General features: G+C 41.3%; 1 protein-coding gene across 1 annotated transcript; it reads right to left on the reverse strand.

Annotated features, from left to right (window-relative positions):
* Positions 1–787: 787 nt before the first annotated feature.
* LOC138615709 (aspartate aminotransferase, cytoplasmic-like) lies at positions 788–10,477 on the reverse strand. Its single transcript, XM_069689474.1, has 9 exons — positions 10,235–10,477; positions 6,966–7,147; positions 5,942–6,065; positions 5,602–5,714; positions 4,423–4,527; positions 4,085–4,235; positions 3,730–3,895; positions 2,710–2,852; positions 788–2,101 (listed from the first exon to the last, which is right to left on the reverse strand). Exons 1-9 carry the CDS (start codon positions 10,341–10,343, stop codon positions 1,962–1,964), a joined length of 1,233 nt encoding a protein of 410 aa, XP_069545575.1. The 5' UTR covers positions 10,344–10,477; the 3' UTR covers positions 788–1,961.
* Positions 10,478–26,942: the final 16,465 nt, after the last annotated feature.

The raw sequence follows: 26,942 nt of genomic DNA on the forward strand, positions 1-26,942 counted from the left end.
TATTTCTACCACTTGGTATCCGATTCTTGACAACCTAATTCCTCTGTTCCCTATTGTTCCATTGTTTTCCAAAAAGTGTTAAAGAGAAACTTTGGTACTTTTCAGCATTGACCCTGTTTTCCCATCATGTTGGATCTGAATGACTAACAGGAACTTTAAAAAGAGAATGTTTCATCCAGCAGCTGCAAAACAGGCTACAGTGTAATACTTACAATAATGCTTCGTCAGTGTAGATCCACTTAAAGAGCTTGTTTTTACCACTGACACACGCAGAGTTACTGATTATCTGACATATAATAAAGTTGTTGATTAATGCCCATCACCTACAAGAAGGACCGGTCATGGCTTTGAGAACAATCCAGTCTAATTATTTACTTGAAATCATTAATTGAACAACAAAATAGAAGTGAGAACAACAGTAATAAAATTGAAGATGATAACATCAGTAACAGTTCAGCATCACTGACAGTGATGGCAACTGAAAATTCTTCAGTGAATGCTGGCCAGCCGTCTGACATGATTCCCTGTGCACAACATGATGAGTCTATGATACACCCGTGATGGGAGGCGGTTTGGTTCAGCTGATCCACAGCTATCAGGTCTAATTGATCCCTCATGGTTTTAACCCTATAGCTTGTGGTTTATCTGGACCTGTTCTAAACCACAGCTAAGCTTGTCAGATGTTAAGTGACAGAGCAGAGGCCCCCTGGTGTTCAGAGCTCAACATTAAAAGGACAAAATCATCTGTACTGCAGTTTGGCTGAAAAAAACAACACAGACACAGAGATGTGTTGGTTCCTGTGGTTTGTAATTTATTTCAGTATGAACACAGTATACTGCTGTGTGGCATTACAAACAACACCACGTGTGCGTGCGTGTGTGTCAAACAACAGGCTGAGGTCTGATCAGTGGCTCCTCACAGCAACTGACCGTACAGAGGCTTTCTGTAACACAATAAGGGCACTGCAGGGTGAAAGAAAACAACAGACAGGAAAGAGGTGATTTTTGTTCAATGATGGCACACAACGTGGCTTCAGTTAACTTAGTGGCTAAACTAACATGAACCTCTACGTACCTACAACAGGTCTGACAAGGCAACACCAACGACCTCAGGCACGTGCATTAACTTAAGTGACCTTTCACGACGAGACAATAACCAATGAACTATTGATGCCCCTCCTTAAACTTCAATTTGGCAAATATCCTGTAGATTTTGCCTTCAAGTTGTCTTCAACAACTTGATTAAAATCAAAACAGAACATACCAGCAGTTTGCACGACCACTTTGTTGTTTCATAAATAGAGTAATTCAGATTACAGTACTGGTTAATTAACGTTTGTGAATTCTGAAAACAGGAAACCGTAAATAGATATTTCTTAGTGATTTGTCATCGTTTCAAGAGTTTACAGCAAGAATTCAGTGCTTATGCAGGAAATATCAGGACCGCTTAGAGTAATTACACTTATTTACATTAAGTTACCTGCACTGCATTTTGTTCAATACTACGATTATTGAGGAAGCATAATAATTTCATTAAACCTTCCAAGTCGACATTCTGATGTCCAGTTTAGAACCGACAAAATTCACTGGAACTTTCTGTGACCAGAAATGGAGGAGATCACACAAAAACAAGCAGCATACAAACGATGGGAACCGGATGAAACTTTTAACTTCTACACATTCGGTTATGGATATCAGCTGACAGCGAGATCTGGCTGTGTGCGTTCAAGTGTCTTCCGAAATCCATTGCACCTCCCAAAAGCTTATACCTTAATGTGAGAACAGAAACACATCCGTCCTCCCATTGGTTCAACTGAAAAATCCCTGCTACAGTTTAACCAATCGGAGGAGAGGATAAATAAGCGAGGGCGGGGCGCGGGGGGGATAGAGGGGGGGGCACAGATGAGACGATACTTCCTGCGGCGTACAGGAGGCAGGAAGTGGGCGGACAGAGGCGCCCTTTACTGGACTTTGGTGACGGCCTCGTGGATGGACTGAGCGACGTAGTCGATGTTCGTGCTGGTCAGGCCGCACATGTTGATGCGACCGCTGGCCATCAGGTACACGTGCTTCTCTTTGATCATGTACTCCACCTGTTTGGCTGCAGCACACATTACAACACAGTGAGCGCAGAAGAACAAGCGATCTGTCATCTACCAGGCAGCTTTCAGCAACAGTTCACTCAGCAAGCTTCATTCATGACGAAGACTATGAGGAAAGATATTACTTTGAAAGAACATCTAACAGTGTCAGTGTTTGTTGTAAAATGTCAAAGTTCAATACAGAATTTAACCTCAACTTCTTGAATTCATGTTTATAGTTTTGGACATCATTCCTATCACCAATTCAACATGGTTCTCCCCAAGTTAAACACCGAGATCTCACAACAGAGTGACATCAAGCAGTCACACTATATAGGGAAATAATTTTAGCAACAATACTTGTTCCTAGTAATCAAAAATTCCTTTGGAAAGTATAATGTTACATAAATAATGAAAAAGGATGAAAGAAACTATGAAAACGAGGTCCACGTTGTTATCAACTGGAACAATCTTTTAAAATGTTCATATTCAGTCTTCACTTTAGTTTGTTCTGCTGGCTGCTTTGATAAATGTTAATCTAAATGAAATCATCACATGGTAACAATTAACGTTGGCAGATTACTGCTGACACAGCAGCCATGATAATCCGTGTGCGTGTCCCACTCACGGTTCAGGCCGGTGAAGCTGAACATCCCGATCTGCTGAGTGATGTGCTCCCAGGTGCCCGGGGTGCCCAGAGCTTGCAGCTTGGCCTTCAGCTGATCCCTCATCAGCAGGACCCGGTCTGCCATGGTCTTCACATTATCCTTCCTAGAGAGGGGAGGGGAGCCGGAGGGGGAAGACAGTGAGACCACGGGGAAAAGAAAAGGACGCAAGACAGAAAATGAGGATAACAATCAGCTGACGGAGACAGTGTAATACAGACGAACGCTCCGAAAGAAAAGCTTCGTGTCCACTGATATAAACAGTAGTTTGTTATGTAACACTAAACCTGACAGTGAGACAAAATGATTGCGTCATCACAGCGCAAGATCTCAATTCATTACTCAACTCAAAAACGTAGCCAGATACAGTTCTCACAAGTAAACTTCAATGTTTATTAGTAAGCATGTTATTAATATAATATGGTAAATGGCTCTGAATGACATTAAAATAGTGTAATATAAATTAGGAGGTCTCTATCAACTCCTATCATATTTTAAAATCAGCTAATTATAAGTGTAACCCAATCAGTAACTGTTTAATAATCCTTTATGGGCTCCAAGAGTAAACTGTTGTTTTTCCCTTTGATCCAAATCTTATGGTTTCTTCTGCTGATCAGCATTGATTAAAAATTCCCGCTAACAAATGTTTGAAACCTTTAAGTTTAGAGATCTTTGGTGTTTCATTGAATAATTTATTCTCATTAATATTGACCCAAGATTTTCCTCTTTGGTGTTGTTTTGATTCACCTCGTGAAAAAAAAGAAAAGAAAAGAAAAGCAGAAAGGAAATCGTTAGTAAAGAGGTAAAAACTTTGGTTTACATTTTGTGTTACCTTCTCTTTTGTAAGTGCCATCATCATTTCAGGTGCTAATCATTGAAAAAGAAAGTCATTTCTAACATTATTGTTAACGTGTGAATGGGTATTCACGGTATCGTTAACATGAGCGTCCACACCACGGCTGTGCCTTGTTGACTGTTTTTACCATTCTGCAAACAGCTCGGAGCTGTTGAGGGTCTTGCTGACAATGCGAGCTCCCTGAGACGGCGGGTTGGACCAGGTTGTCCTGACAATCTTCTCCATCTGGGACAGGGTGCGAGTCAGGTTCTCGTTGTCCTGGGCAACCACTGTCAGGTTCCCCACTCTCTCATCTAATAACAGCCACAGTAAAAAAAATTTTTTTAAAAAGGTTTACATTAGAGCAGAATGAGCTTCAGAGCAAACAGTGTTTATAAACAGTAAAAATGTATTCTTGTTGCCACGGCCAATTTTGAATCTGGGGTCATATTATGCAGTAAACCACAGGACTACATAAATATGTGTGCATCATGTCCGCTTACTGTACAGGCCGAAGTTTTTGGAGAAGGACTGCGCTACGAAGAGCTCGAAGCCCTCGGAGACGAAGAAGCGGATGGCCCAGGCGTCTTTATCCAGACTGCCGGAGGCGAAACCCTGGTAAGCCGAGTCAAAGAACGCAAACAACTTCCTCCTCTGGAGAAGGAAAGACCGAAAAGAAAGAAGAAATGATGAGAAACAAAGGAGGGAAAATACTTTTAGAACAGTTTAAAAACACTTTGAGCACAAATGAATCTGAAAATTAACAAGAGGTAGGAATGTGTTGGAGGCCGACACCATCATACGAGCTGAAAAACACCCCCCCCCCCTTTTTTTTTTTTACCTTCATGATCTCTGCGACCTTCTTCCACTCCTCCCGAGTCGGGTCGGTGCCGGTGGGGTTGTGTGCGCAGGCATGGAGGATGAAGATGGAGTGCTCTGGAGCTTTCTGTTGACAGAGGACGAGTCACAGCTGAAGATCAACAACAATGTTTTATTACTCTGATTGTTTTCTTTTCCTTTTTTATCACCATCTGCTGGTTCTATACAACTAAACGGCAGTCTGATCAGAGTGGGAACAAGATTTAGTAGATCTGATAGAGAACAACATTCAGAAACATGAACGAACCCGTTAAACCTCCAGTACATAACTTCTGCCAGTGAAAGTAATTACAAGAACACTGCTTACGTTATTACACTCTGCTGGAGTTCACTCCGTCGCTACCGCTGCGGCTGTAAAATGTTGTATGAAATGCAGTAATTGGGGGATAGGTGAAGTAAAAGGCGTCATAACCCCCGCAAAAACAACTTATTTCACTGTCAGGGTTTCATCCATCCGGTCTGATCACATCTGGACGGTGTAAAAGAGACACATGATTGAATTATTTTATCCCCGTTCACGTTAGCATAGGGCTGGGAGTTAGCCGGCTCAGTGAGCTAAAGTCACTGGTCCACATGCTCTGTCCATAGAGGAGGATAGTATAGGACTGTAACGCCCAACAACAGATGGAAAAACTTTGTGAAATACAGAGATTTATCTGGTGATGATCGTTTGAGCCGGCACTGTGTGAACTCATTTAGTAAGGGCTCGAATATCACAGACGCTCATTAATATGTAAAGTCTTGCATGAGTTTTAAGTAGATTTGGGGTGCAGGTGCCCAACGTTTTTTGAAATTTTCAGCTTTCATTTTAAATGAACAGATCTGCCTCATCACACAAGTCACAAGTCATATTAGTCGACTTGAAAGTGCAGTTATAATACAGGATAGGCAGCTATTTAAAGCTGTTAATCAGTAACATGTGACACTGTGTTGAGAGGAAAACAGTATTAGAAACAACAGAAGTCACAAGACTGAGTGGGATCAGGAAGAGAATTCCAGTCCGTTACAGACGCAGCGTGTCAACAACTGCTCAAGTTTCATAGCTTCTCGAAGGATAAAACCAACCGGGGCTGATTGACTCCAACATGATGTCATTGAAAAATGGGAAAATGCTGACCCTCTAACATCAGCCCCTCCTCACCTCCAGGTCGTCCAGGAGCCCGGCGAGGTCCAGGCCCCTCTTAGCAGCATCCCAGTAGTGGTAGGGGCGGATGTCTTTGAAGCCAGCATCAGCAAACACACTGTTGTGGTTCTCTGGAAGAAAAAAACGAGCGTACGGCCGAAGCTTAAGACCTCAAAACGACTGTGACACCGACTTCCCATAAAGCATCTGATTTTCTCAACTACTGGAGGTGAAAAAAAATCGTAGGAGAAGAAAGCAGTAATGTGAATCAGCCTCAAGCAAAGGTTCAGAATAAAAGTCGGAGCTCATCGTTTCCATACGACAGCGGTACTCGGATACTTTACGGCTGCTCACTAACCCCAGGTGGGCGCTGAGACGTAGATAGGCGTGGCGGTGTTGTTGACGCCATTGTACCACCGCCGCAGAAACTCGGCCCCGATTCTCAGCGCACCGGTCCCACCCAGAGCCTGGACTCCTCCAACCTGAGAGAGAAAACAGCAGGAAGAAATCTAAACCAAAATCCAAGAGAGACCAGGAGAATCTGGCCAATAATACGGAAGATAAATCAATCGGTTTACTGTAAGAAAACTGCAAGTCACTACTGATCATTAAATCTCTTTAACTTATAGACTGACAGATGCTCGTACAGTTTTTTATATATTTCCAGCTGAATTCAAACTTGGAACTGAGAATTAATTAAGATGAGTTAATAAAACAACTGAATACTAATACGTTAAGCAGGTGTTTATTAAGTATAACAACAGGGGCAACAGCAATACAAATAGGCCAATCTTCATAAATGCTTTAAAAAACAAGGAGATGCGTTTGTTTGCCGTCCTAACCAGACTCAGATGAGACAACCGAATATCCCGAATAAACAATAATGTGCGCTGAATATCAAGCTCTCGCTCTCATATTGAAGATTAACCCACAGAATTTAGAGGATGTTCTATTCAGTGTCATTTTAACTGTTTCCGCTTGTGTTCCTTGAAGTAGTTCATGGTGGACTTTGTGTTATTCCTCAGATCAACCGATTTGCAGATATCATTTAACTTCACTTCCATACCGTCAGTCATTTGCTTTGAGGTGTCCATGTTTGTTGAGCGTTACCACAACGTTTGAAGTGTCAGAGAATTTATCGAGCTCAGTTCTGAGACTGTACAAGTAAAAGGGTGTCCAAACTATTGCACACACCACAAAAACTGTTGGGTGTTTTCTGCAGAAATAAAACATACAGTCACAAACAGTGCATTCATGTTTGAAGACTAATTTTAATATGGTTGTATCGACTTATTTTCGCTTCAATGATCAATAAAATATGTCCTCTGTCTCAGAGTGCTCACACTTCTGCATACAAAAGTGTGTGTTAGTGTGTGTCTCACCTTGTTCTCACTGATGGCGGCGCTGTCGTCTCCCAGAGCGACCTTGGAGGCAGCAGAGCGGAACTCAGGCAGGCCGAGGATGGGCAGGTACTCGTGGTTCAGGCTGTTGTCCTCCACAATCAACCGCTCCACCTTCTTCACCACCGGCAGCACCCAGGGCAGGCACTCATCGGTACGGTAAGCTGGAGGGGACACAAAGCAAAGCGGCATGAGAAGACGAAGGTTACTGGTTACCTGGTAATTTAATGCGTTGGCATTACCGTTAGCACATTTAGGCTGCAAAGAATGCAGCCTGTAAGTGCTGCTGATAACAATACAACCTTGCAGTCTAACAAAAGCAGAGAGAAAGAAAAACTATATAATTTCATATCATGTCACAGACTCTCTGAAGGTCACCCTTTAACAGCCAGACTAAACTAAAGTACCGGTTGCACATGTCTGACTCCTTAAGAACTCGGCGCTCCCTCCCACTGCGCAGAGCCATATCAAATATCCGGCCTTGACAGCGGCTGCTGGAAGGACACTTGGCAGTCGAAAGAAAAAGCCAAAATGATAAGAGACGGAAAAACAGTAGTTACCATAAAAGACTTCACACAGATCAGGGACAAAACTGCAAAGAGCCTTGGCTCAAGGCCTCTTGGTGGGAAATGTGGATCAGGTGGCAATTTGGCCGGGAGAATTTTGCAACCCTGAGAGCTCTGTTCCTCCACGGCCTGGAACACACTGGCTGTGCGGCGTGTGCGACGTGTCAGCTGCTGCTTCCCACAAAGTAGAACAAACACACGTCGTAGGGAACACGCATAAATCCTGATCAACTGATTGATGTTAATTGATCCATTTACAGTGAACCCTCGCTATAACGCGGTTCACCTTTCACGGTCTCGCTGCTTCACGGATTTGCATCGTGCATTGAAATCACATTACGACTATATGTAACGTAGATATATTTAATGTCCAGTTCTATCTATTTCAATTGTAATATAAAGGTTACTACTTCACGGATTTCGCCTATCACGGTTTCTATTTGGAACGTAACCCCCGCGAAAAACGAGGGTTCACTGTATTTCTATTCAGCTCTGCATACAACATAAACGCGCCTCATTCAGTGAGTATGTGCTACCACTGATGCATGCCGTTAAACATACACCTCAAAGCCACCTCCACTGGCTGAGATATAAACAGCAGGGGAGGTTTTGAGAATTGGTTTTGTTACTGATGATTATTTCCAGGCCAAACAGGTTTGGTGCTCACAGATATGTTTTGGAAACGAGCTGCCAAAGCTCAGCTGTGGTCTGAGGCCCTGTTGCATCATTTTACAAGGTGAGCTTAATAACCCTGTGAAAGGCAGATGGATCACTAAAAAAAAAAAAAAAAAAAAAAAAAAACACAATTTTTTTCCATAATCTGAAAAAAGGTTGTTGTTTCCATATAAAAAAAGAATTTGCAGTTATTTCACATTTTGATTCCAGTGGAAACCGTGCGTGTAGGTGGGCCTGCTGATTGCAATAATTTTCTATAATCGTTAGAATTGTTTCCATTCATCTGTATAAAAAACAGCTAGATGAAAAACAGAAATGTCAAATGTCGTGTTTTCATATTTGAGGTTCGACTGCCGCTCTTTCAATGATGTCATCACGTTGTATCCTCCTTCTTCTGCTGCGGTTTAAATGGCATGAGTGGAGAATTAGTGCCAGAAACCATTCATGTCAAAACTGCATTACGATCAGCATCTATTGATATCATGGATTTAGTTGGAGCCAAACACCCACAGCCAATAAATGACTCATCTCCTTCATGAAGTGTATTTCTATTATTAAACTATGATCAGGCTTATACTGTAATAGTGGGATAAATGGAACAGAAATTATATCATTAATCAATTATTTGTATGACAATAATTTCACGATCATGACAGGCCTACATGCAGGTTGTGGACTTGAGCAAACCAGTAACGATTGATATCATTATTAATTCCTAATTGCAAGGAATGTTTATAGATATCAAGCTTATTCATCTGAAGGTTTATCACAAACAAAACTCTGTCTTCTTTTGGCTGACTTGAACTTTCTTAGTTTACTTTTAGAGTAGAGGTGGATGTTTAATAAATATGATCATGATATTAAACTTATGGGCTTTTGTAATGTTGCGATACAGTTCAAATGTCGTCTTTACCTCGGCTTAAAAGCTTATTTCTGTGAAGACAAAACAAATATATAATGATCCTTTTTTTAGGACTTTATGAGATCAATAACACTAACACACACAAAAATGACAAAGTTGACATAAAATTAAAGATGCATTTGAATGCGTCTTTGGTTTGAAGACAGTAAAGATGCAGTAGTCTATGTGCACGCTGCAAACAAAGCAATACAAATCTAAATGATCACTTCTAAGTAATTAGGCAAATAAACGTACTCTTTCAGATTTCAAATGAACCACTATTTTACCGTCTCTGTTTATTGTTGTGGTTTTCTCCCTCCAAAGGGAACCAATTCCAGTTTCTTCCCAACTAAAGGGATGTTTAGGATTCTGATGAACGTTTGCTGTTGAGTGTTTACTGATGTGACTTGTAGTTGTACAGCTCTAGCTTTCAAAAGTACTCAAACAAGCCATCACATAATGATAGCAACACGAATAACAGCATTGGCATGAATTGATGACATCATCCCTGTCACCTCCACCGAGCAGGACTGGTGAGGTTGGATGCTGACTATTACCAAACCAGAAAATACAAATCAGTATGTCGCTGCTAGATCTTAAAAATGTCATATCATCATATCATATATCATCATATCATCATATCATCATATCACCACCCAGACTGACTGGTTCAGTAGAGAATGACGCGTTCAAGGACACCGTGGAACAAGTCAGAAGCAGCCTGCTCTGAGTGTTGTCCATCACGAGATGCTTCCCTCGAGTGGAGCTTCTTCCAGTGTTTGGGATGTAGCTGGTGGACCGTTTAAATGAATACCGTGTTTACAAGAGCAGGTTTACCGGCAACATGGGGGAGGAGGGGAGGAGGAGGGGGGAGGGAGGAGGAGGGGGGGGGTATGGGCTGCGGGTCGTTAGCTTCACTGCTAGCTTGCAGCGAAGGTCACATCTCGGAGCTGCTGACGTGCCTGGTGACATGAACACCATCACCGCTCGGTCACACGCGGCTGAGTGGATCAATCATCATAACAAACAGCTCGGAGCAGATATTCCTGCTGGAGGACTCACTGCCACAGCAAGCTAGGTAGCATTAGCCGGCTGCTATCACCGCTTACCTCCGACTCCCAGGTTCACCTTCTGCGGGTGGCCGTCCTCCCGGAAGTCAGCGCTCAGTTTAAAGACCGCCACGGGAGGTGCCTGCGGGACATCGCTGAATATGGACATGGCTCGGGGGAAAGCAGATGATCCCGGTGCAGTGCAGGTGGTGCAAACGGGGAGCGGGTGCTTCCAGTGACGGGCAGAGAGAGCGCGATGGACCGGGTTCACCTTCACCCCGCTGGTTCAGAGCGGACAGAAGAGACGTCACAGTCCGGCTACCAATAGGAAGGCGCGTAACACTGACGTAGCCCCGAATATAGCCAATCACGGCGCAGTATTGGATATCACGCAATATTTAGCTTTTCCCTATATATTTATTTTGTTTTATTTATGTAATATACACTGCTCCAAAAAATAAAGGGAACACTTAAACAACACATCCTAGATCTCAATGAATGAAATATTCCAGTTGAAAATATTTATTCATTACATAGTGGAATGTGTTGAGAACAAAATAACATAATGATCAATGGAAATCAAAATCATTATCCCACGGAGGTCTGGATTCAGAATCATACTCACAATAAAAGTGGAAAAATCAGATCACAGGCTGATCCAACTTCTGTGGAAATTCCTCAAGACAAGTCAAAATGAGGGTCAGTAGTGTGTGTGGCCTCCACGTGTCTGTATCACTCCCTACAACGCCTGGGCATGCTCCTGATGAGACGACAGATGTTCTCCTGAGGGATCTCCTCCCAGACCTGGATCAAAGCATCAGTCAACTCCTGGACAGTCTGTGGTGCGACGTGGCGTCGGTGGACGGAACGAGACATGATGTCCCAGATGTGCTGGATTGGATTCAGGTCTGGGGAACGGGCAGGCCGGTCCGTAGCATCGATGCGTTCATCATGCAGGAACTGCTGACACACTCCAGCCACATGAGGCCGAGCATTGTCACGCATCAGAAGAACCCAGGGCCCACTGCACCAGCATGTGGTCTTACAATGGGTCTGAGGATCTCATCCCAGTACCTAATGGCAGTCAGGGTACCTCTGGCTTGCACATGGAGGGCTGTGCGGCCCTCCAAAGAAATGCCTCCCCAGACCATCGCTGACCCACCGCCAAACCGGTCACGCTGGAGGATGTTGCAGGCAGCAGAACGTTCTCCACGGCGTCTCCAGACTCTGTCACATCTGCCACATGTGCTCAGTGTGAACCTGCTCTCATCTGTGAAGATCACAGGGCGCCGACGGAGAAGCTGCCAATCTTGGTGTTCTCTGGCAAATGCCAATCGCCCTGCACGGTGTTGGGCTGTAAGCACAGGCCCCACTTGTGGACGTCGGGCCCTCGTACCACCCTCATGGAGTCTGTTTCTGACAGTTTGAGCAGAAACATGCACATTAGTGGCCTGCTGGAGGTCATTTTGTAGGGCTCTGGCAGCGCTCCTCCTGTTCCTCCTTCCACAGAGGAGCAGATAGCGGTCCTGCTGCTGGGTTGTTGTCCTCCTACGGCCCCCTCCACGTCTCCTGGTGGACCGGCCTGTCTCCTGGTATCTCCTCCGTGCTCTTGACACTGTGCTGACAGACACAGCAAACCTTCTTGCCACAGCGTGCATTGATGTGCCATCCTGGATGAGCTGCACTACCTGAGCAACTTCTGTGGGTTGTAGACACCTCATGCTATCTCTAGTGGTGAGGACACTGGCAAAATGCAAAAGTAACCAAAAATCATCCAGAAACGATGAAGACAGAGAAATAGCCTGTGGTCACCACCTGCAGAACCGTTCCTTTATAGGGTTGTCTTGATAATTTCTTCTCATTTCCACCTGTTGTTTGTTCCATTTGCACAACAGCAGGTGAAATTGATTCACAATCAGTGTTGCTTCCTAACTGGACAGGTTGATTTCCCAGAAGTGTGATTGACTTGGAGTTGCATTGTGTTGTTTAAGTGTTCCCTTTATTTTTTGGAGCAGTGTACATATGACTTTGAAGTTTATATACTATTTATATGTATTAAGAGTATATATATACATATATATACATGATAAAGAAAAAATGGCCCACGTAACTGTTATCATTTATATACTATTAAATTTGATAATTACACACACATCATAAAAGCAGAATAGTGCTATTGTCATTGATTGAGGTGGAGCTATTTTGTTATACAGCTGCACCTAATGATAATTTTCATTGTATGAATTCATCTACGGATAATATTCTTGATTAATTTGACTAATTGCATGGTTTGTAAAACTTCTGACAATATTAACAATTCACTGTTCCAATTACACACAGGTATCTGAACAGTTTTGGTTTTGTCCAATGCATTGTCCAAACATTCATATTATTAAAGGTAAACTAGACTGATAACTGTATAAAAAAGCAGGGATTCTTCACATTCCAGAAGCTAAAACCATTAAATATTTTCAATTGCATTAAAATTACAAATATTTATCAAAATAGTGAAATAATTTTATGTTGTCACGTGACTGTTATTTTCAGCTGAACGTGTATGTACTGCTGTGTGCGCAATTATGAAATATGTTGTAATAATCAATTTTCCTGTAGGTGCTATAATGCTTTTGAACTAGAATCTCCACTTTACAAAAACATTCAGTGATAAGCAGCAAGTGGTTCAGATAAGCTGAGTGTGTTATCAGACCACCTGGGTGCAAATATGTTGCCTATTATCTGACAACATCCAACGAATTAAAGCAGGACCAGCATTCAGCCACAGGAGGTCAGTGTGGTTCTGCAGAAGAATGTGCAGAGTCATGATGACTTTAGTCTTGAGGTTATTTCAAATTAGTCATTGCAGTTTAAATGTGGTCTCAGAAAGCCAAAACTCCCCCTCATTTCACAGTTTACTGCAATGTGGAATAAAAACGTGATTTGAAATGGTTTGGCTTTAAGCATGTACTTTATTTTTTCACTATGTTCACATATAATCCTGAAGAGGCAGAGTAATCACTGCTTGTTGTTAAGATGTTTATGTAGAATGAAAAAATAAAAGATGTTTTAAATTAGAGCTTCCCCTTTCGATATTCATCAAAGTATAATATAATATAATATAATATAATATAATATAATATAATATAATATAATATAATATAATATAATATAATATAATATAATATAATATAATATAATATAATATAATATAATATAATATAATATAATATTTTCATAAAAATCATTAATGAAGTAAAAAGTTAAGCTGAAAACATTTGGAACTTTGCATTCACACAGGCAGCTTCTCATCCACTCTGTTGTTAACTTTGAGACATTTAGGTGTTTTTCTCTTTTCTCCTCGTGTCTTTCGATCTGTGTCTTCCCTCTCCCTCCCTCCTGTGTTATATCTTTAAGTGTTTGATAAATAGCTTCAGGTTCCCATCTGTATAGCCCCCACTTCCAGCCCTCCTCTAGCTAAAGCAACATGTTTTTGTATTCGTGAAATTTGACTCTCCGACACATTTTCTCATTAAAATCCATAAATAAAACTTCACTTCTCTTTAGGAAAAAAATACAAATCATAAACCCCAAAAATAAGCCTATATACAGCATACTGACATAATTTTTCATGTCTGTGAGTCAAAATGGTTTTCAACAGGACAGCAGTACACAAACACACACTCACATGGCACTTCACACATCACACAGTTGTCCCGCTGCTCTCCTCTCACTCTGTCATTGCCAGAGATGATGAGGTCTCAACCTCTCCTCCACTTTTTTTCCTTTTCCTGTGGCTCTCCAGAAACACTCTGATGAACCATCAACAGTGTTAGATTTCAAAGGGGCGAGGGGCCAATGCTCCTGGATGAGGCTGATTGAGTCAATTTGTCGACATGACGGACGTTTTGCAGCCTCGGCCCCTGCTCTGCTGACTGCGGGGCAGGCCGGAGGGCGGAGAGAGGGGTTTTCAGATATTTTCCAAGAGTGTAAAAAACAAGAGAGATGTTTTGTTGTGCAGTGAGGGGCAGAGGGGAACAACCCATTGGACCAAACCCCAATTTAAAAAGTTAGACTCTGAATCAGATTTGGAATAGCTATGTCACTTATTCTTAACCTAAAGTCTACTGTACTTTACACAAAATGTTCAAACAATCAAAAACAATCAAAGAAAACAATCATCTTCTTCAGAATTAGAGGGAAATTGTGGTGAAAGAAGAAATCGGATTCTTTTCTTTTTTGAGCATCATATAAATCTTTCATTTAAAATTTTCTGAAGGATTGTACAGAAGCTCATCACCATGTTAACACTCTCATTCATCAGCTTAGTTTTACAAGTTAGCATGCTAGCATTACCTTATTATCACAAACCACAATATAAAGCCGGGTCTGTTGGAAATGTCAGTAGTTTTGATGGTGTTTGGCTATGAAGTCAAATCTTGCACAAATCTGACATTTTGAACTGATCAGGCTGCTAAATGAAAAGTAAAGGAAGCACCTGGTCAAATTCATCCTGAGGGGGACATGGATGCCAAATTTGATAAGAGTTCATCTAATAGTTGTTGATACAAACCACCCGAAACCACACATGTGGTGGCATTTCAGGTAAAGTCAAAGAATCACCAGTTGACTTCAACATCTGGAGACCATGAATGTCTGTAAAAAATCATTGTAGAGATTTTTAAGTCTGGAGTATCATATTGCAACGATGGTCTAGATTCTAGAGCTATGCTTTTTGCATGGCTGAAATGCAACAATGAGTGAAACAGGAAAAGTAGAATTAGAGCATCTTCCACAATTAAATAACTCAGTATTGCTTGTCTGTTGGCTAATACTGCTCTCCTGCTTCACGTAGCTGCTGTCTATAAGCTCCACACTTGTCACATATCTCCACTAGCTTTAAAATACTACAACAGTTTGGTCTTCATAAGAGAAAATACATTCTTCATTCTACAAATATCCTGTGCTAAGGTCTGTGTGAATAAAGGGTTTTGTAGATAGTTAAACTGGTGGCGCTGAATATACTGTATTTAATATGTGTATAAAAACGTGCTCGTCGTAGCGTTGTGAAAGGGAACCAGTTGGATAATCTGATTTCATCCAGCCGGAAAGACAAAAGCAGCTACGGTTGCATGTTCTCTGTCAGCACCTGTTATCCTGCAGCAAGGTCCTCTGAACAGCAGTGGAAGGTGTGTGTGTGTGTGTGTGTGTGTGTGTGTGTGTGTGTGTGTGTGTGTGTGTGTGTGTGTGTGTGTGTGTGTGTGTGTGTGTGTGTGTGTGTGTGTGTGTGTGTGTGTGTGTGTGTGTGGGGTGGGTGGGTGGGTGGTTTTCACAAGGGCACACAGGGGGCAAAGCACCTGCATGCTGACTGCCAGACTGTTCAGCTCTCCAACACATATACACCAGCTCCCTCAAAAACTTTTTTCAACCTCTGATGTTTTCATTCCTCTCCATGTTTCATGTGGGAAACATCTGAGGAATGGGGAAAAACTCCCAGTGTGTGTGTGTGTGTGTGTGTGTGTGTGTGTGTGTGTGTGTGTGTGTGTGTGTGTGTGTGTGTGTGTGTGTGTGTGTGTGTGTGTGTGTGTGTGTGTGTGTGTGTGTGTGTGATTGAGTGTGTATGGAAAAGCTAAGGAGGGATCCAATGTTTCCGTTCATGTGCCTCATCCACTGTATGTCTGTATTAAGCTTATTCTCAGTGGAGGCTGCTCACCATTCAGAGGAGGTCTTGGACGCGGGAGTCGGTGGGTGTTTTTTGTTTTTTTTTAGGGGAGGTGAGGGGGGGAATCATTGTCAGGTCAGTAATTATCAGATTTGCTAAGGCCCCAGCAGGAGCAGAACACACACACATCTTAACCAGCCCCGGGCCAGGCAAGGCGAGGCTGAGAGAGGAGAGCCGTCAGTGGGACAAGTTGACAGGCCAACCCCCCGGGGAAGACGATAGCCAGCGCTTCTCTGACAGCTGCTTAGTGTTAGTTTCTGCCTGCTCATGCTCAGAAACACACACAAATATACACTCAAACAAGCTCTGACACACGCACAAAAACACACACACAAGAATGCATATACCCTTCTAGATATACACAATATGAAACATACAGCAGACAAGCAAATACACGCAGAAATACCCATAAAAAACAAATGTACACACTCAGCAGATGTATCGTACAAACAAGATGTACCAGTGGTTGTTACAGTCAGCCTATAACACTGAGAAATGGAGTATCTGTAACACGGAGGCATTCAGTTTCATTAAGGTAGTTCCTAGTGACACAGGGCTCTACACAGCTTTTTCACAAGGAGCACATCTTGTGCTAAATGTAAACACATTAGGAGAACACAAAGAAATTTAGTAACACATTGTAAAATGCTCGTGTAGCATAAAGTTTATCAACAAACTATTTATTAGATAAAGCTATACTGTGCATGTCGGTGTTTTTGTGTTCCTTCCCCTGTGTGGAATGAAATGTGATGAGATATTTTTGTAAAGTGGACACATTAGAAACATTGGCACAACTTTTTTTTTTAAATGCACTGTTGAAACATCTTTTTAATTCAAATATTACAAGAGCTTTTGAAAAAATGTTGATGTTATTTTTAACACTGAAGCACTGAAACGTGTTGAACCATCAAAGCAAACTTTTTTTAATATTGACTCAGCGTTTTAAAGATGTACCATATCTGTTCTGTGCAACAGGGTTTTTATTTTCACTCTGTGTGTCAGATAATCCGAAGAAATCTATTTACACGAGGTAGAAGGCTAAAAACCAATACTGAATGGCTGTGATCTTCAGGCACTCAGGCGGTATTGCATGAAAAACGTGAAATAATTCTGTTGTGGAAATCACTGCATGGGCTCAGTAGCACTTTAAAAAACTATTGTCCATGAGTTTGTCGCTGCATCCATGAGTACAGGTTAAAACTCTACCATATAAAAAGGAAATCATATACAAACGTGATACAGAAATTCCCTCTCTGGGCCTGAGCGTATTTAAGATGGACTGAGCTGCAATCCAAAGCAAGCCTTGCTTATTTCAGAAAAAAAGAAAAAAAAAAGTCTTCACGTTGGCAACAGCATTGCTCCATGGTACAAAGGGTGCTAAACGGGCCGGCCTGCAGTTCAGACCCGGCCCCCGTTGAAAACATTTGGTAAATTATGAAATGAAAACTATGAGAAAGGAGACCCCAAACTGCTGGGCAGGTGAAATCCTATATCAGGCAAGAATGGGACAACATTTCACTTTCAAAACTCCACCAAATGATCTCAGAAGAAGAAGAGTTCAGAAGAGGTGTAGACATGCCCCTGTTCGAACTTTTTTGAAATGTGTTGCTGCTTTTGCGGTCCAACCAATAAATGTTTAGGTTGGCAAACAAGCCTTTTATTGAGAAGCAACAACAGCAACAACAGGACATGTTATGTGTTTGCATGCAACTACAAACATTCAGTTTTAAACAACCAGATATTTTGGGCTGTTCTGTAAGTGGACAGCTGGTCAGTGTAAATTCAACCAGCAGGAAGTGGCTGCAGGCTTGATGTAAGGTGGCTTCTTCACATTCCGCTCACAATAATCAACCCTGTCTTGTATTTGGCAGACACATTAAGTTCGTAACAGAAGATTATGTAAAGATTATGTCAAGTTGTACTCACCCTGGTGGACACATACTCAGACAGCTGCAACCACATAGTAGTTTGGTTTTTACCACTTTCTGCCAGCAAGACTGGTGGGCACTTGAAAACTGTTGTTGAAGTGGGTGTTCTGGTATTGCATAATCATAATAATATGACATCTTAAACATCCCCTAAATGTTACATTATGAACTTCTGTTGATGAAACAGCAAATTTTTTTATTTCATATTAACGAAACATCAGATGACAAAGTGAAAAGCATGTAACAATGTGAAAGGGTCACTCTGACGATGAACCTACAGAGATTTATTACTTAAATCTGCTGCTCCTCTGGGCTTTATATACCTATATATACAGTTTATACTATACAATATATTCCCTGTTCTGCACTGAACAGCGGACAGACACACTTTGGGATGAGCTGGTGAGCTCGGTGCAACATTTAGCAGCAATAGAGAGATATTTCCTCTCAAGGGTAAGCAGACAACAAAAACTGAGCAAAAAGACAAATTGCTATATTTGAAGTAAAATTGAGATTGAGAACAAGAATTTAGTCAAGTATGATTTCCATCTCCAGGTCCAGCTGAGAGGTGTCGCTGTATATCACATCTCGTAGATATAATATATAATAAAACAACTACAACGACATAACAGGCAGTGCTGAAGGTGAATAACAAATAGGCCTAATTGACACATCAGTAGAAAGCTGGTCCGAACATGTTTATGAGGAGAACCTCAGCATCAGTGGGGCCTCTATGTGTCCCTGGGAGCCTCTTTGGTCATCACCTCCTGGACTGTCTCTGTGTTACTGTGTCTGTGGATGTGGTTTGTATTGACAGTTAATGGGGTGTGGTGTGTCAGCGAGCTATAGGTCTCATTTCCTTCTCTGTCAGACTTGTGTGCACAACAACTTGTCAACACAGTAATTTACGCTGCTAAGCCGGGACCAAGACCGTACAAAAAGTGTAGGTTGGCGTTTGTGTGTGTGTACTGTATGTCTCAGTGCGTGGATACCCAGCGATGCCTCTCCGTCTTCTCGTCTGTGTTGAGTCTGGGTGTTCTCTGGCAGGAAGTGATCCGTATCACTGCATACATATCAACAAACAGGACCTGTGTCTGTGAGGAAGAGGCGGAGGAGAGGGCGAAGGGGGTGGTGGAGGTGTCAGACAGGGTCAGAGGTCACAGTGGGAGGAGACTGTTGACTGACGGCCTTTACCAGCAGCGTGTCTGCTGTTTGTTTGACCAGAGGCCTGTCCTGTCATCAGGCCATAACCCATCAGTGAAGAGGAGACAAGACAGAGATGGGTTGTTGGGAGGATGGAGGAGGGGCATATGGGTCTGCATTCAAATTTGAAAAATGCACAATTCAGGCCCTCATGCTGACTTCCTCTCCTTTTTTCTAACTGCAAAGCAGTAATGCAGCAAGTTAGTCAGCGTTTGGCTTCACAAGTCCAAAAAGCAGGTTAGAAGAAACGTCAGGAACAAGCAGTGATTGAAAGTAGCTACGTACATTTACTCACACACAATTTTTAGGTACTTATAATTTACTTGAGTATTTCCATTTGATGCTACTTTATACTTCCGCTCCACCCCATTTCAGAAGGAAATATTGTACTTTCTACGCCACTACTCACTTTATAATGGAGGTTTTAAAGCAAAGGTCACATAACAAGCTTTTAAAATACAAAACATTGTCACTGGTTTCATCAGAAATCTCATTGTATAAATATTTTGTGAAAGTACCAATAGACATATTGTCGTGATATATTGGTTAGAAATATTGAGATATGTGAGTAACATATCAGTTTGAGGGATCAGACCAGTACTTTTACTTTAATACTTTAACTACATTCTGATGCTCACACTTCTGCACTCAAGTGGTAATTTTTTACTTGTGTAATATTTTTACATCGATTCTGAATACTTCTTCCACCACTCTTAAGATATTGAGAACATAAAATTTAAATACTTTAAAGGAGTATTGCTACAAATAGGGAAAACAATCACTCAATTCCTCAGTTGGCTTAATGTTTTAAATTGAACCCCTCTCACACAGACTTGTCCATTGTCAAAATATTTGTTTCATCTTTATATCAATTGCAAAGTGTTATCAGTCTAGTCAGTGGTACAAAACCAAAAAACAGTTAATAGTCCTGTGTTGCAGAGCCAAGCAAGCATCCCTGAACTGTCCAAAGGTTGTTGTCTTCCCCCGGCTGACTGACAGCCTCATTGTTGCCATGCCAGCCGGCTGCTGTCAAGGTTACTGAACTTCACGAGATGCCTGAAGTCTGGGAACAGTCAGCTCCTATTTTTGGGTCTTCATTTCTTAGAGGAACTGACAAAGCCGTGCACAGCAGCTGATGGGAACTGGACGAAGTGTGTGTGTGTGTGTGTGTGTGTGTGTGTGTGTGTGTGTGTGTGTGTGTGTGTGTGTGTGTGTGTGTGTGTGTGTGTGTGTGTGTGTGTGTGTGTGTGTGTGTGTGTGTGTGTGTGTGTGTGTGTGTGTGTGTGTGTGTGTGTGTGTGTGCGTGTGTGTGTTCATATGCATGTGCTTCTCCTATACTTGGCAAGCAACACAGTGACATCCAACTAAAGAGTCAACAATCTTCATTTCTTTCAAATTTAGCAGGATTCGGAGATTTCTCTCCACTAGAGGGCGACTCATCTTCCAGTGAAGGACTGGAAGCAGCTTTACAGAGAGGAAGATGAAGAATGAAAATACCAGAAATAACTGAAAATTGATTTTATGACCATTTTCATTTAAGAATAAGAAAGCTTAACAATGTTTGTTCTAAATATAATAGACAATCTATTATATTATTTATATATAATATTTGTTGTAAAAGAGTTATGGAAATATATTTTAGTTTTGAAATAACATTCCTTTCTTGGGGAAATCTTCTCAGCTTCCATGTTGAAATGTTTTCTCTCCAACACTTCAGAACTACTTGTCTTTAGATATAGCGATACATATTTGTGCCAGGGAAAAAAGAAACATGCAAGAAAAAAAAAAAGGTAAAATTCTTTCATTGAATAAATTTATGAAGCAACTGTATTAAAAAAAATTTTTATTTAAAAGCCAAACGAAAGACACACTTCTTTCAAAGTGACCGGTCTTAATTTGTCTCTGTAACATGGTCAGTCGATTTCTCAGCTCAAGCTGACAAAAAAAATCGGACAACTTCACTCTACACCTTACATAACGTGTCTAAGAGATATTTAACCTAAATATCTGAGAAATTGTTGCTCAAATGGAGCTATACTCAGCCTTAAATCTAAGTCAATAATACTGTTTTTAGTGCTGGATCATTTTTTTTAAGAAAACTTTGGGGTTCTTTTCACAGTGCAAGAAAGACTCATGCAACCATATGATATTTGGTTAAAATACTTCATTATGAACATCATTTTGATTCGATAAAGTATTTTCAAACTGAGATCGAGTCAAACTTTGTGGTCTAATGTAACTTTTTCACACTTCACTTGTGAAGGGGAAAGCTTCATGTGTCTGTATATTTTGTGAGTGTTCAAACTGTAAATGAAAACTAGAAACTGGGACCAGAACTGATGTGAGCAGAGCTGAGCTGGTGTCAGTTTACCACAAGAGTGAAAGTCTAGTTTTGCCTCAGAGACCTTGACTCCTGCTGTGCTGCGTTGGCTGAGCGGCTGGAGCTGAGTGTGTGTGTGTGTGTGTGTGTGTGTGTGTGTGTGTGTGTGTGTGTGTGTGTGTGTGTGTGTGTGTGTGTGTGTGTGTGTGTGTGTGTGTGTGTGTGTGTGTGTGTGTGTGTGTGTGTGTGTGCGTGTGTGTTTGCAGTAAATCTGTGTGTATCATCATATGTATGTGTGTGTTTATGCAACACACACTGGCCCCAAATTCCCCGATTTTAATGTGTATTTTACTGTCTCTAAACATCGGGGCATTTCTTGACCAAAAACCACAGCGGCGAGGCAAAAAGCTGACGTGGAAGCTTTTTATTTACAGCGCTGGCTTGTGATGGAGGAGCCAAGTGCTCTATCCCAATAACAGATTGTCATTTTGACTGCCACGCCACAGGGGGAGAAAGCAACAGCCTGAGTTCATCCCTCTGAAACACTGTTTACATGCTGGAAGGTCATGAGTCCACTTTGGAGGATGGAGATACACACTGACATGTACGCATATAAACACATTCACGCAAAATTGTTACATTTTCTATATGCAGATTCATGACCGTGTTTGTGTTGAAAGCTTTTTTTTCCTCATTAAATAATATAGATTTAAAACTTTTTGTATTGTTAATTAATCAAGTAAAACAGTCTGAAAAAGGAAGTACAAGTTATCCTTCATCTTTTGGTCCCAGCTCATTATTCTGTGTATTTCAGCAGTGAGGACACCAGGGACTTTTAAAGTGTCACTGCTGCACTATAAATCATAAGCAACATGGGGTCTATAGATAGATTTGTGTAAACGTACATCGTCATTAGAACATGCAGATACACACACATACACAACAAGGCAACTTCCTTTCACATGAGTTATTGCCACTCCACAATAGCTCCAGTAATAGTTTCCCATCTCTGCTCTGGTGACAGCGGTGACCCATCCCTGACCTCTTGGTTCTGGTCATGGGGCCGCACCACAACGCTTCTGGTTTCATTCATACCAATGAGGCAGCAAATAGACAGCTTTAAAAAGGTTTCAGACTGGACGGGATGGCATCTGTCCAGCAGAGATGCTGCACGACGCCACCTGTTTGGAGAGCCGAGGAGTAAGAGAGTGATTTAATGTCTATCTGAAATAAATAACCCTGGAAAACAGATAGATGGGAACGATGTTGATACAATGAGTTGCAAATACAATGAAACGCAGGATAGGTTTAAAGTTTTTCAAGTTTATCTCAAAAGAGTAGCCCATAGATTTAGTGCTGTAATCTTATAAGATGTCAGACTCATGATGGATACTTTCAAAAGGGTGTCAGGATCCATGTAGCAGATCCAGAGACACATTTATATTCTTCTTCATTGACAACCACGGCACTGACACTTTAAACAACAGTTACAGCGGGTAGCTCATGTAGTCTTGAGCTGCCTGCCACAGAGGTGTGGTGAGCGCACAAGTTTGTAAATCCAAACCCCCAGAAGTGTTTTTCATTTTCCCCATTTTCATTTTCTGATGTGTAGACTTTGGCTGTCCTGGATGCGCCACAAACAAGTTGCTAACTTGTCTGTCTAAAAAAAAACAGTAAAGTTGTAAGCCATAAATTAATGAGCTCAAAGATGCTGAAACAGTTCCCAGAAAGCCGTGTATGTGCAATTTCTGCTGGATAACAGGCATTTCTCTATTTAATCGAATGTATTTGGAAGCCAGTATGTACCATATAATTTATGGTACCATAAACTGCACCAGAGTTAGCTGAAAGCTGATTGTTGCTAAATGTTTGAGACATGATATTTTGTTTACGCAGCAATGTGGGGAGGCTGATTAACAAAGTTAGTACAGAACTGTTTAAGAGGACCACAAACTACATTCTCTGAGGTGATCACACAGTTGAGTTGAGTTAATGCCTCTTCAAAACCATAAAAAAAATAAACAGTCGAACCTGCATGGAGGTCAAGTTTATTGCAGACTGCTGTTTAGTTTTAGCAACCTGATAAACTGCCAATTGGGTTTACAGTGCCAGTGCCCAGTAAGGGATGGTGACTATTCCTTTCAATGCCTCATGATGAATCAATGATAACATTTATAACTTAAGTAATATATGAGTGTCGAGCTAAATTTAAATGGTTTCAGACCACCAAATAAAGAGCATGCCACAGATCACTGGGATTTCTTCCTTCATGTCCCAAAACAATCTTAAAGGACCCAGATTATGCTGTTGTTTCCTGTTTTTCACACACTGATACGTCCTTGAATAAAATCTGAAGCTCAGCTTGTTTCTTTATCGCTGTCCAATGTGGATTTTACATTCAAATCTCAGGCAGAAACGATAAATGAGGGATTAAAAATTAAAGTAACCCAGATTTCTGTCAGAGTTTTATAATATATATATTGAAACTAAACCCAACTTGTGAAGGAAAGCTGGATTCACCACAAACAGCCTGATGTGAAACCATAAATAGAAATGCTGCTCTTTGAGTCGATCGGGGAATCCCATCATCCAGCTTGCCGTGAATTAAATCGCTTTCAGATTTGTTGTTATGTGTTGTGTTCTGTCTTAGTTGTTTTATATTTGTCTTACTTTTGCTCTCAAATATTTTATGACACATTCTGGAATGAGGAAAAAATATTGATCATAATTATAATGTAATCAAATCATATAATTAGAATTATGTGTAACAATTTAAAGTATCATCACTGATACTTAGAGGGATATTTTCAAAATACTGTGAGCAGATGTTGTTACACTGCATTTTTTACCGTGCCTTTGCAAATTTTAAACATAAATTATTGTCAAAGTACATATAAATCATATTACAATAATTATTAACATATATTATTAAATTTCGTAATTATCCAACAGAGAATTGACTCCTTAACTACTTTTCTGATTGGGTAGCCAAAACAGTCCCTTTATTATTCAATTCTTTGAAAAAAAAAAAAAAGCAAAATCAGAGGAAATAATAAAATCTGCACAACATGCAGCGTGTGAAACTCCTCGTGGGGAAAGAAATAAAATTCCTCCCTTCATCTCAAGAGCAAACACCATGGCTACTATCAACAGTGCAGCATGTGCTGCAACGCACCTGCTGGCTGTGAGTGTCCGGTTGGTCCTGAGGGAGGCTTGTGGTTTCCCACATCCTGCAACAGCTGAGCTCTCAGGTGCCCAAACTCAGTCCAGGAGAGCAGGAAGAGTCACAACATGTTCTCCTGCAGCAGAGAGTCAGCAGGGAAATAATCTGTTACACGGCAGGAATAGCAAGCAACTTAATATTTGATGAAGTACGATATGTAGTTGGTTTCTAATGAGGAGATTCTGAGTTGGAGAAGGGGCTCAGTATCGCGCTCAAGGACACAGCAGCATGATGGATGCGTGTTTCCTCGGGCAGCCGAAGGACAGCCTCCCTCCACATGCTGCTGCAGTGTGTCAGACTGAAACCTTGACTTTCTGGCTTCGGTGGACATTTTTCTTTTAATTCATCAGAGTCGGAAAGCTCAGCACGTGGTCTGCTGTGTGTGCAACTTTTTAAGCTCTCTGACCAGCTCGGGGAACATTGCATAGTTTAGAACTGTCACAGATTAATTTTGATTAGGCATTTAGATGGAATATCATGATTATTAGAAGATATACAGAACATAGCACCTAACATCTTTTTCTTAAATTGTCCTGGTGAAACAGGTAAAATGTTGCAGGGAATAATTTTCCTAATGAATAATTACTTGGCATATATAAGGTGTAAAACAATTTGAATTATAGTTGTATTTTCTATCATCCTCTTTTTTCAGACTTTCTTCTGGCTCCACAGAGGAGTCTAAGACTGACACTGTTTAAAGTTTTTTCACTGAGTGTTCAAGCAGGTTGGACCAACTGAGACATCGAGAAAGCAGCCTGAGTCAACAACAACTTGAAAGAACATATAATAATTTTGTATTGTCATAAAGACGCCAATGGAGGCCCATGGTGTCATTTAATATTGTGGTTTTTTTTTAGAAGATGATAATCTTACTCTGGCCTGAAAAAAATCGTAGACAATGTGTGGTACCAACAGAGTTACTTGAGATTGTTTTAGAAACATTAACTCTACTTTCCGTCCCACCATGGTCATGAGAACGATGTCCAAAATGACTGAATTTGCATTGTCTTGTCATTAAGAAACTAATATTTGAAACAACTCTTGTGTTTTTTTCCCTTTTAGGGAACATTGATGTTACTGCACAAAGCTGAAGGAGTGAAACAAAGCCCAGTGCCAAACTCTACTTAAAAACTGAGGGAAGTATTTGGTCAAATTCAATGCAAGGAGTGACAATAGAGAGGGATTTTGCTGCGAGGACTTGTCATAAAAATACAGGTAAATGGGGATTTCCTTGAGCAGACGAAATGTCACTAGAGTAGAGGACAGGTTGGTGAGGACGGGTTGAGTGACCAGAAGTATTCACTCATTCACTTTTTGCTTTTCAGTATAAGAAGACTGCTCACAAAAATGTATGCAATAGTATAAAGAGTTTGGTCAAAATGCAAGACCTTCTGGCTTGTTGGTTGGAGACATTTTGACATACATGGAGATTAAGCTTGCTCTCTTTTTGTTGTCACTACATCTGCAGCCCAGGGTCTTTCTATATATCCATATAATATAAACACAAACACTAAATTCTCTCTCTGACTCTGATCCACCGCAGCCTCTGGTAAAAAAAATAAAACTGTCTGCTTTCATCCTGCAGATTGATGATCATCACACGATCACACAGTCCCAGCAGCTCTGCAGTTTTGCACAGTGGAGTGGAAGAACGAAATGTGACTCCGGGCGCTACATATCCTCACATCAGAGCGTCAGAACATGGCCGACACCTCCTGACATTCCTGTCGCTGCTCGGATGCGGCGAGAGGGAATGTTGTCATGTTTCCAGCTCTGTGATCTGTTGCCCAAAACACACACACACACACACACACACACACACACACACACACACACACACACACACACACACACACACACACACACACACACACACACAGAGCCGTTAGGACAGGCCTGTACATGACGTGAGCACTGCTGCATTGCTAAGGTGTGTGTGTGTGTGTGTCATTCTTTTTCAGTCTGGCCAAGGACTATTTCAGGGTGTGTACGAAGAACTCTAAGTGAAGAATGTCTGTGTGTGTGTGTGTGTGTGTGTGTGTGTGTGTGTGTGTGTGTGTGTGTGTGTGTGTGTGTGTGTGTGTGTGTGTGTGTGTGTGTGTGTGTGTGTGTGTGTGTGTGTGTGTGTGTGTGTGTGTGTGTTACACAGTCACATATTAGGGACCCACCTCTCTTTTGGGGACAAAAAAGCAAGTCCAAATAATGTTAATCATTAAGCTGAATTTTAGGATGACAACTTGGTTTAAGGTTAAGGTAAATTCAGGATAAGGTTAGTGTGAAGTTTATGTTTAGACATTTATTGGTTATAGTAAATATCCAGAAAGGGAATTTATGTCAATTTAATGACATCTGAAGTGATGGAAACAGAATGTCTTTCT

This window comes from Brachyistius frenatus, unplaced genomic scaffold, assembly GCF_029030835.1.
Source record: "Brachyistius frenatus isolate BFR_SWC_R1_liver_20210118 unplaced genomic scaffold, ASM2903083v1 Contig_7, whole genome shotgun sequence".
NCBI classification, from domain to species: domain Eukaryota; kingdom Metazoa; phylum Chordata; class Actinopteri; family Embiotocidae; genus Brachyistius; species Brachyistius frenatus.

What these genes read in the sequence shown, in the direction of transcription:
- LOC138615709 (XM_069689474.1), bottom strand. Translation starts at nt 10,343, where the DNA reads ATGTCCATATTCAGCGATGTCCCGCAGGCACCTCCCGTGGCGGTCTTT. An exon ending in GGTGAACCTGGGAGTCGGAG is followed by an intron (nt 7,148 to 10,234) that starts GTAAGCGGTGAT and finishes TGTCCCCTCCAG; the next exon opens with CTTACCGTACCGATGAGTGC. An exon ending in CGTCTCAGCGCCCACCTGGG is followed by an intron (nt 5,715 to 5,941) that starts GTTAGTGAGCAG and finishes TTTTTCTTCCAG; the next exon opens with AGAACCACAACAGTGTGTTT.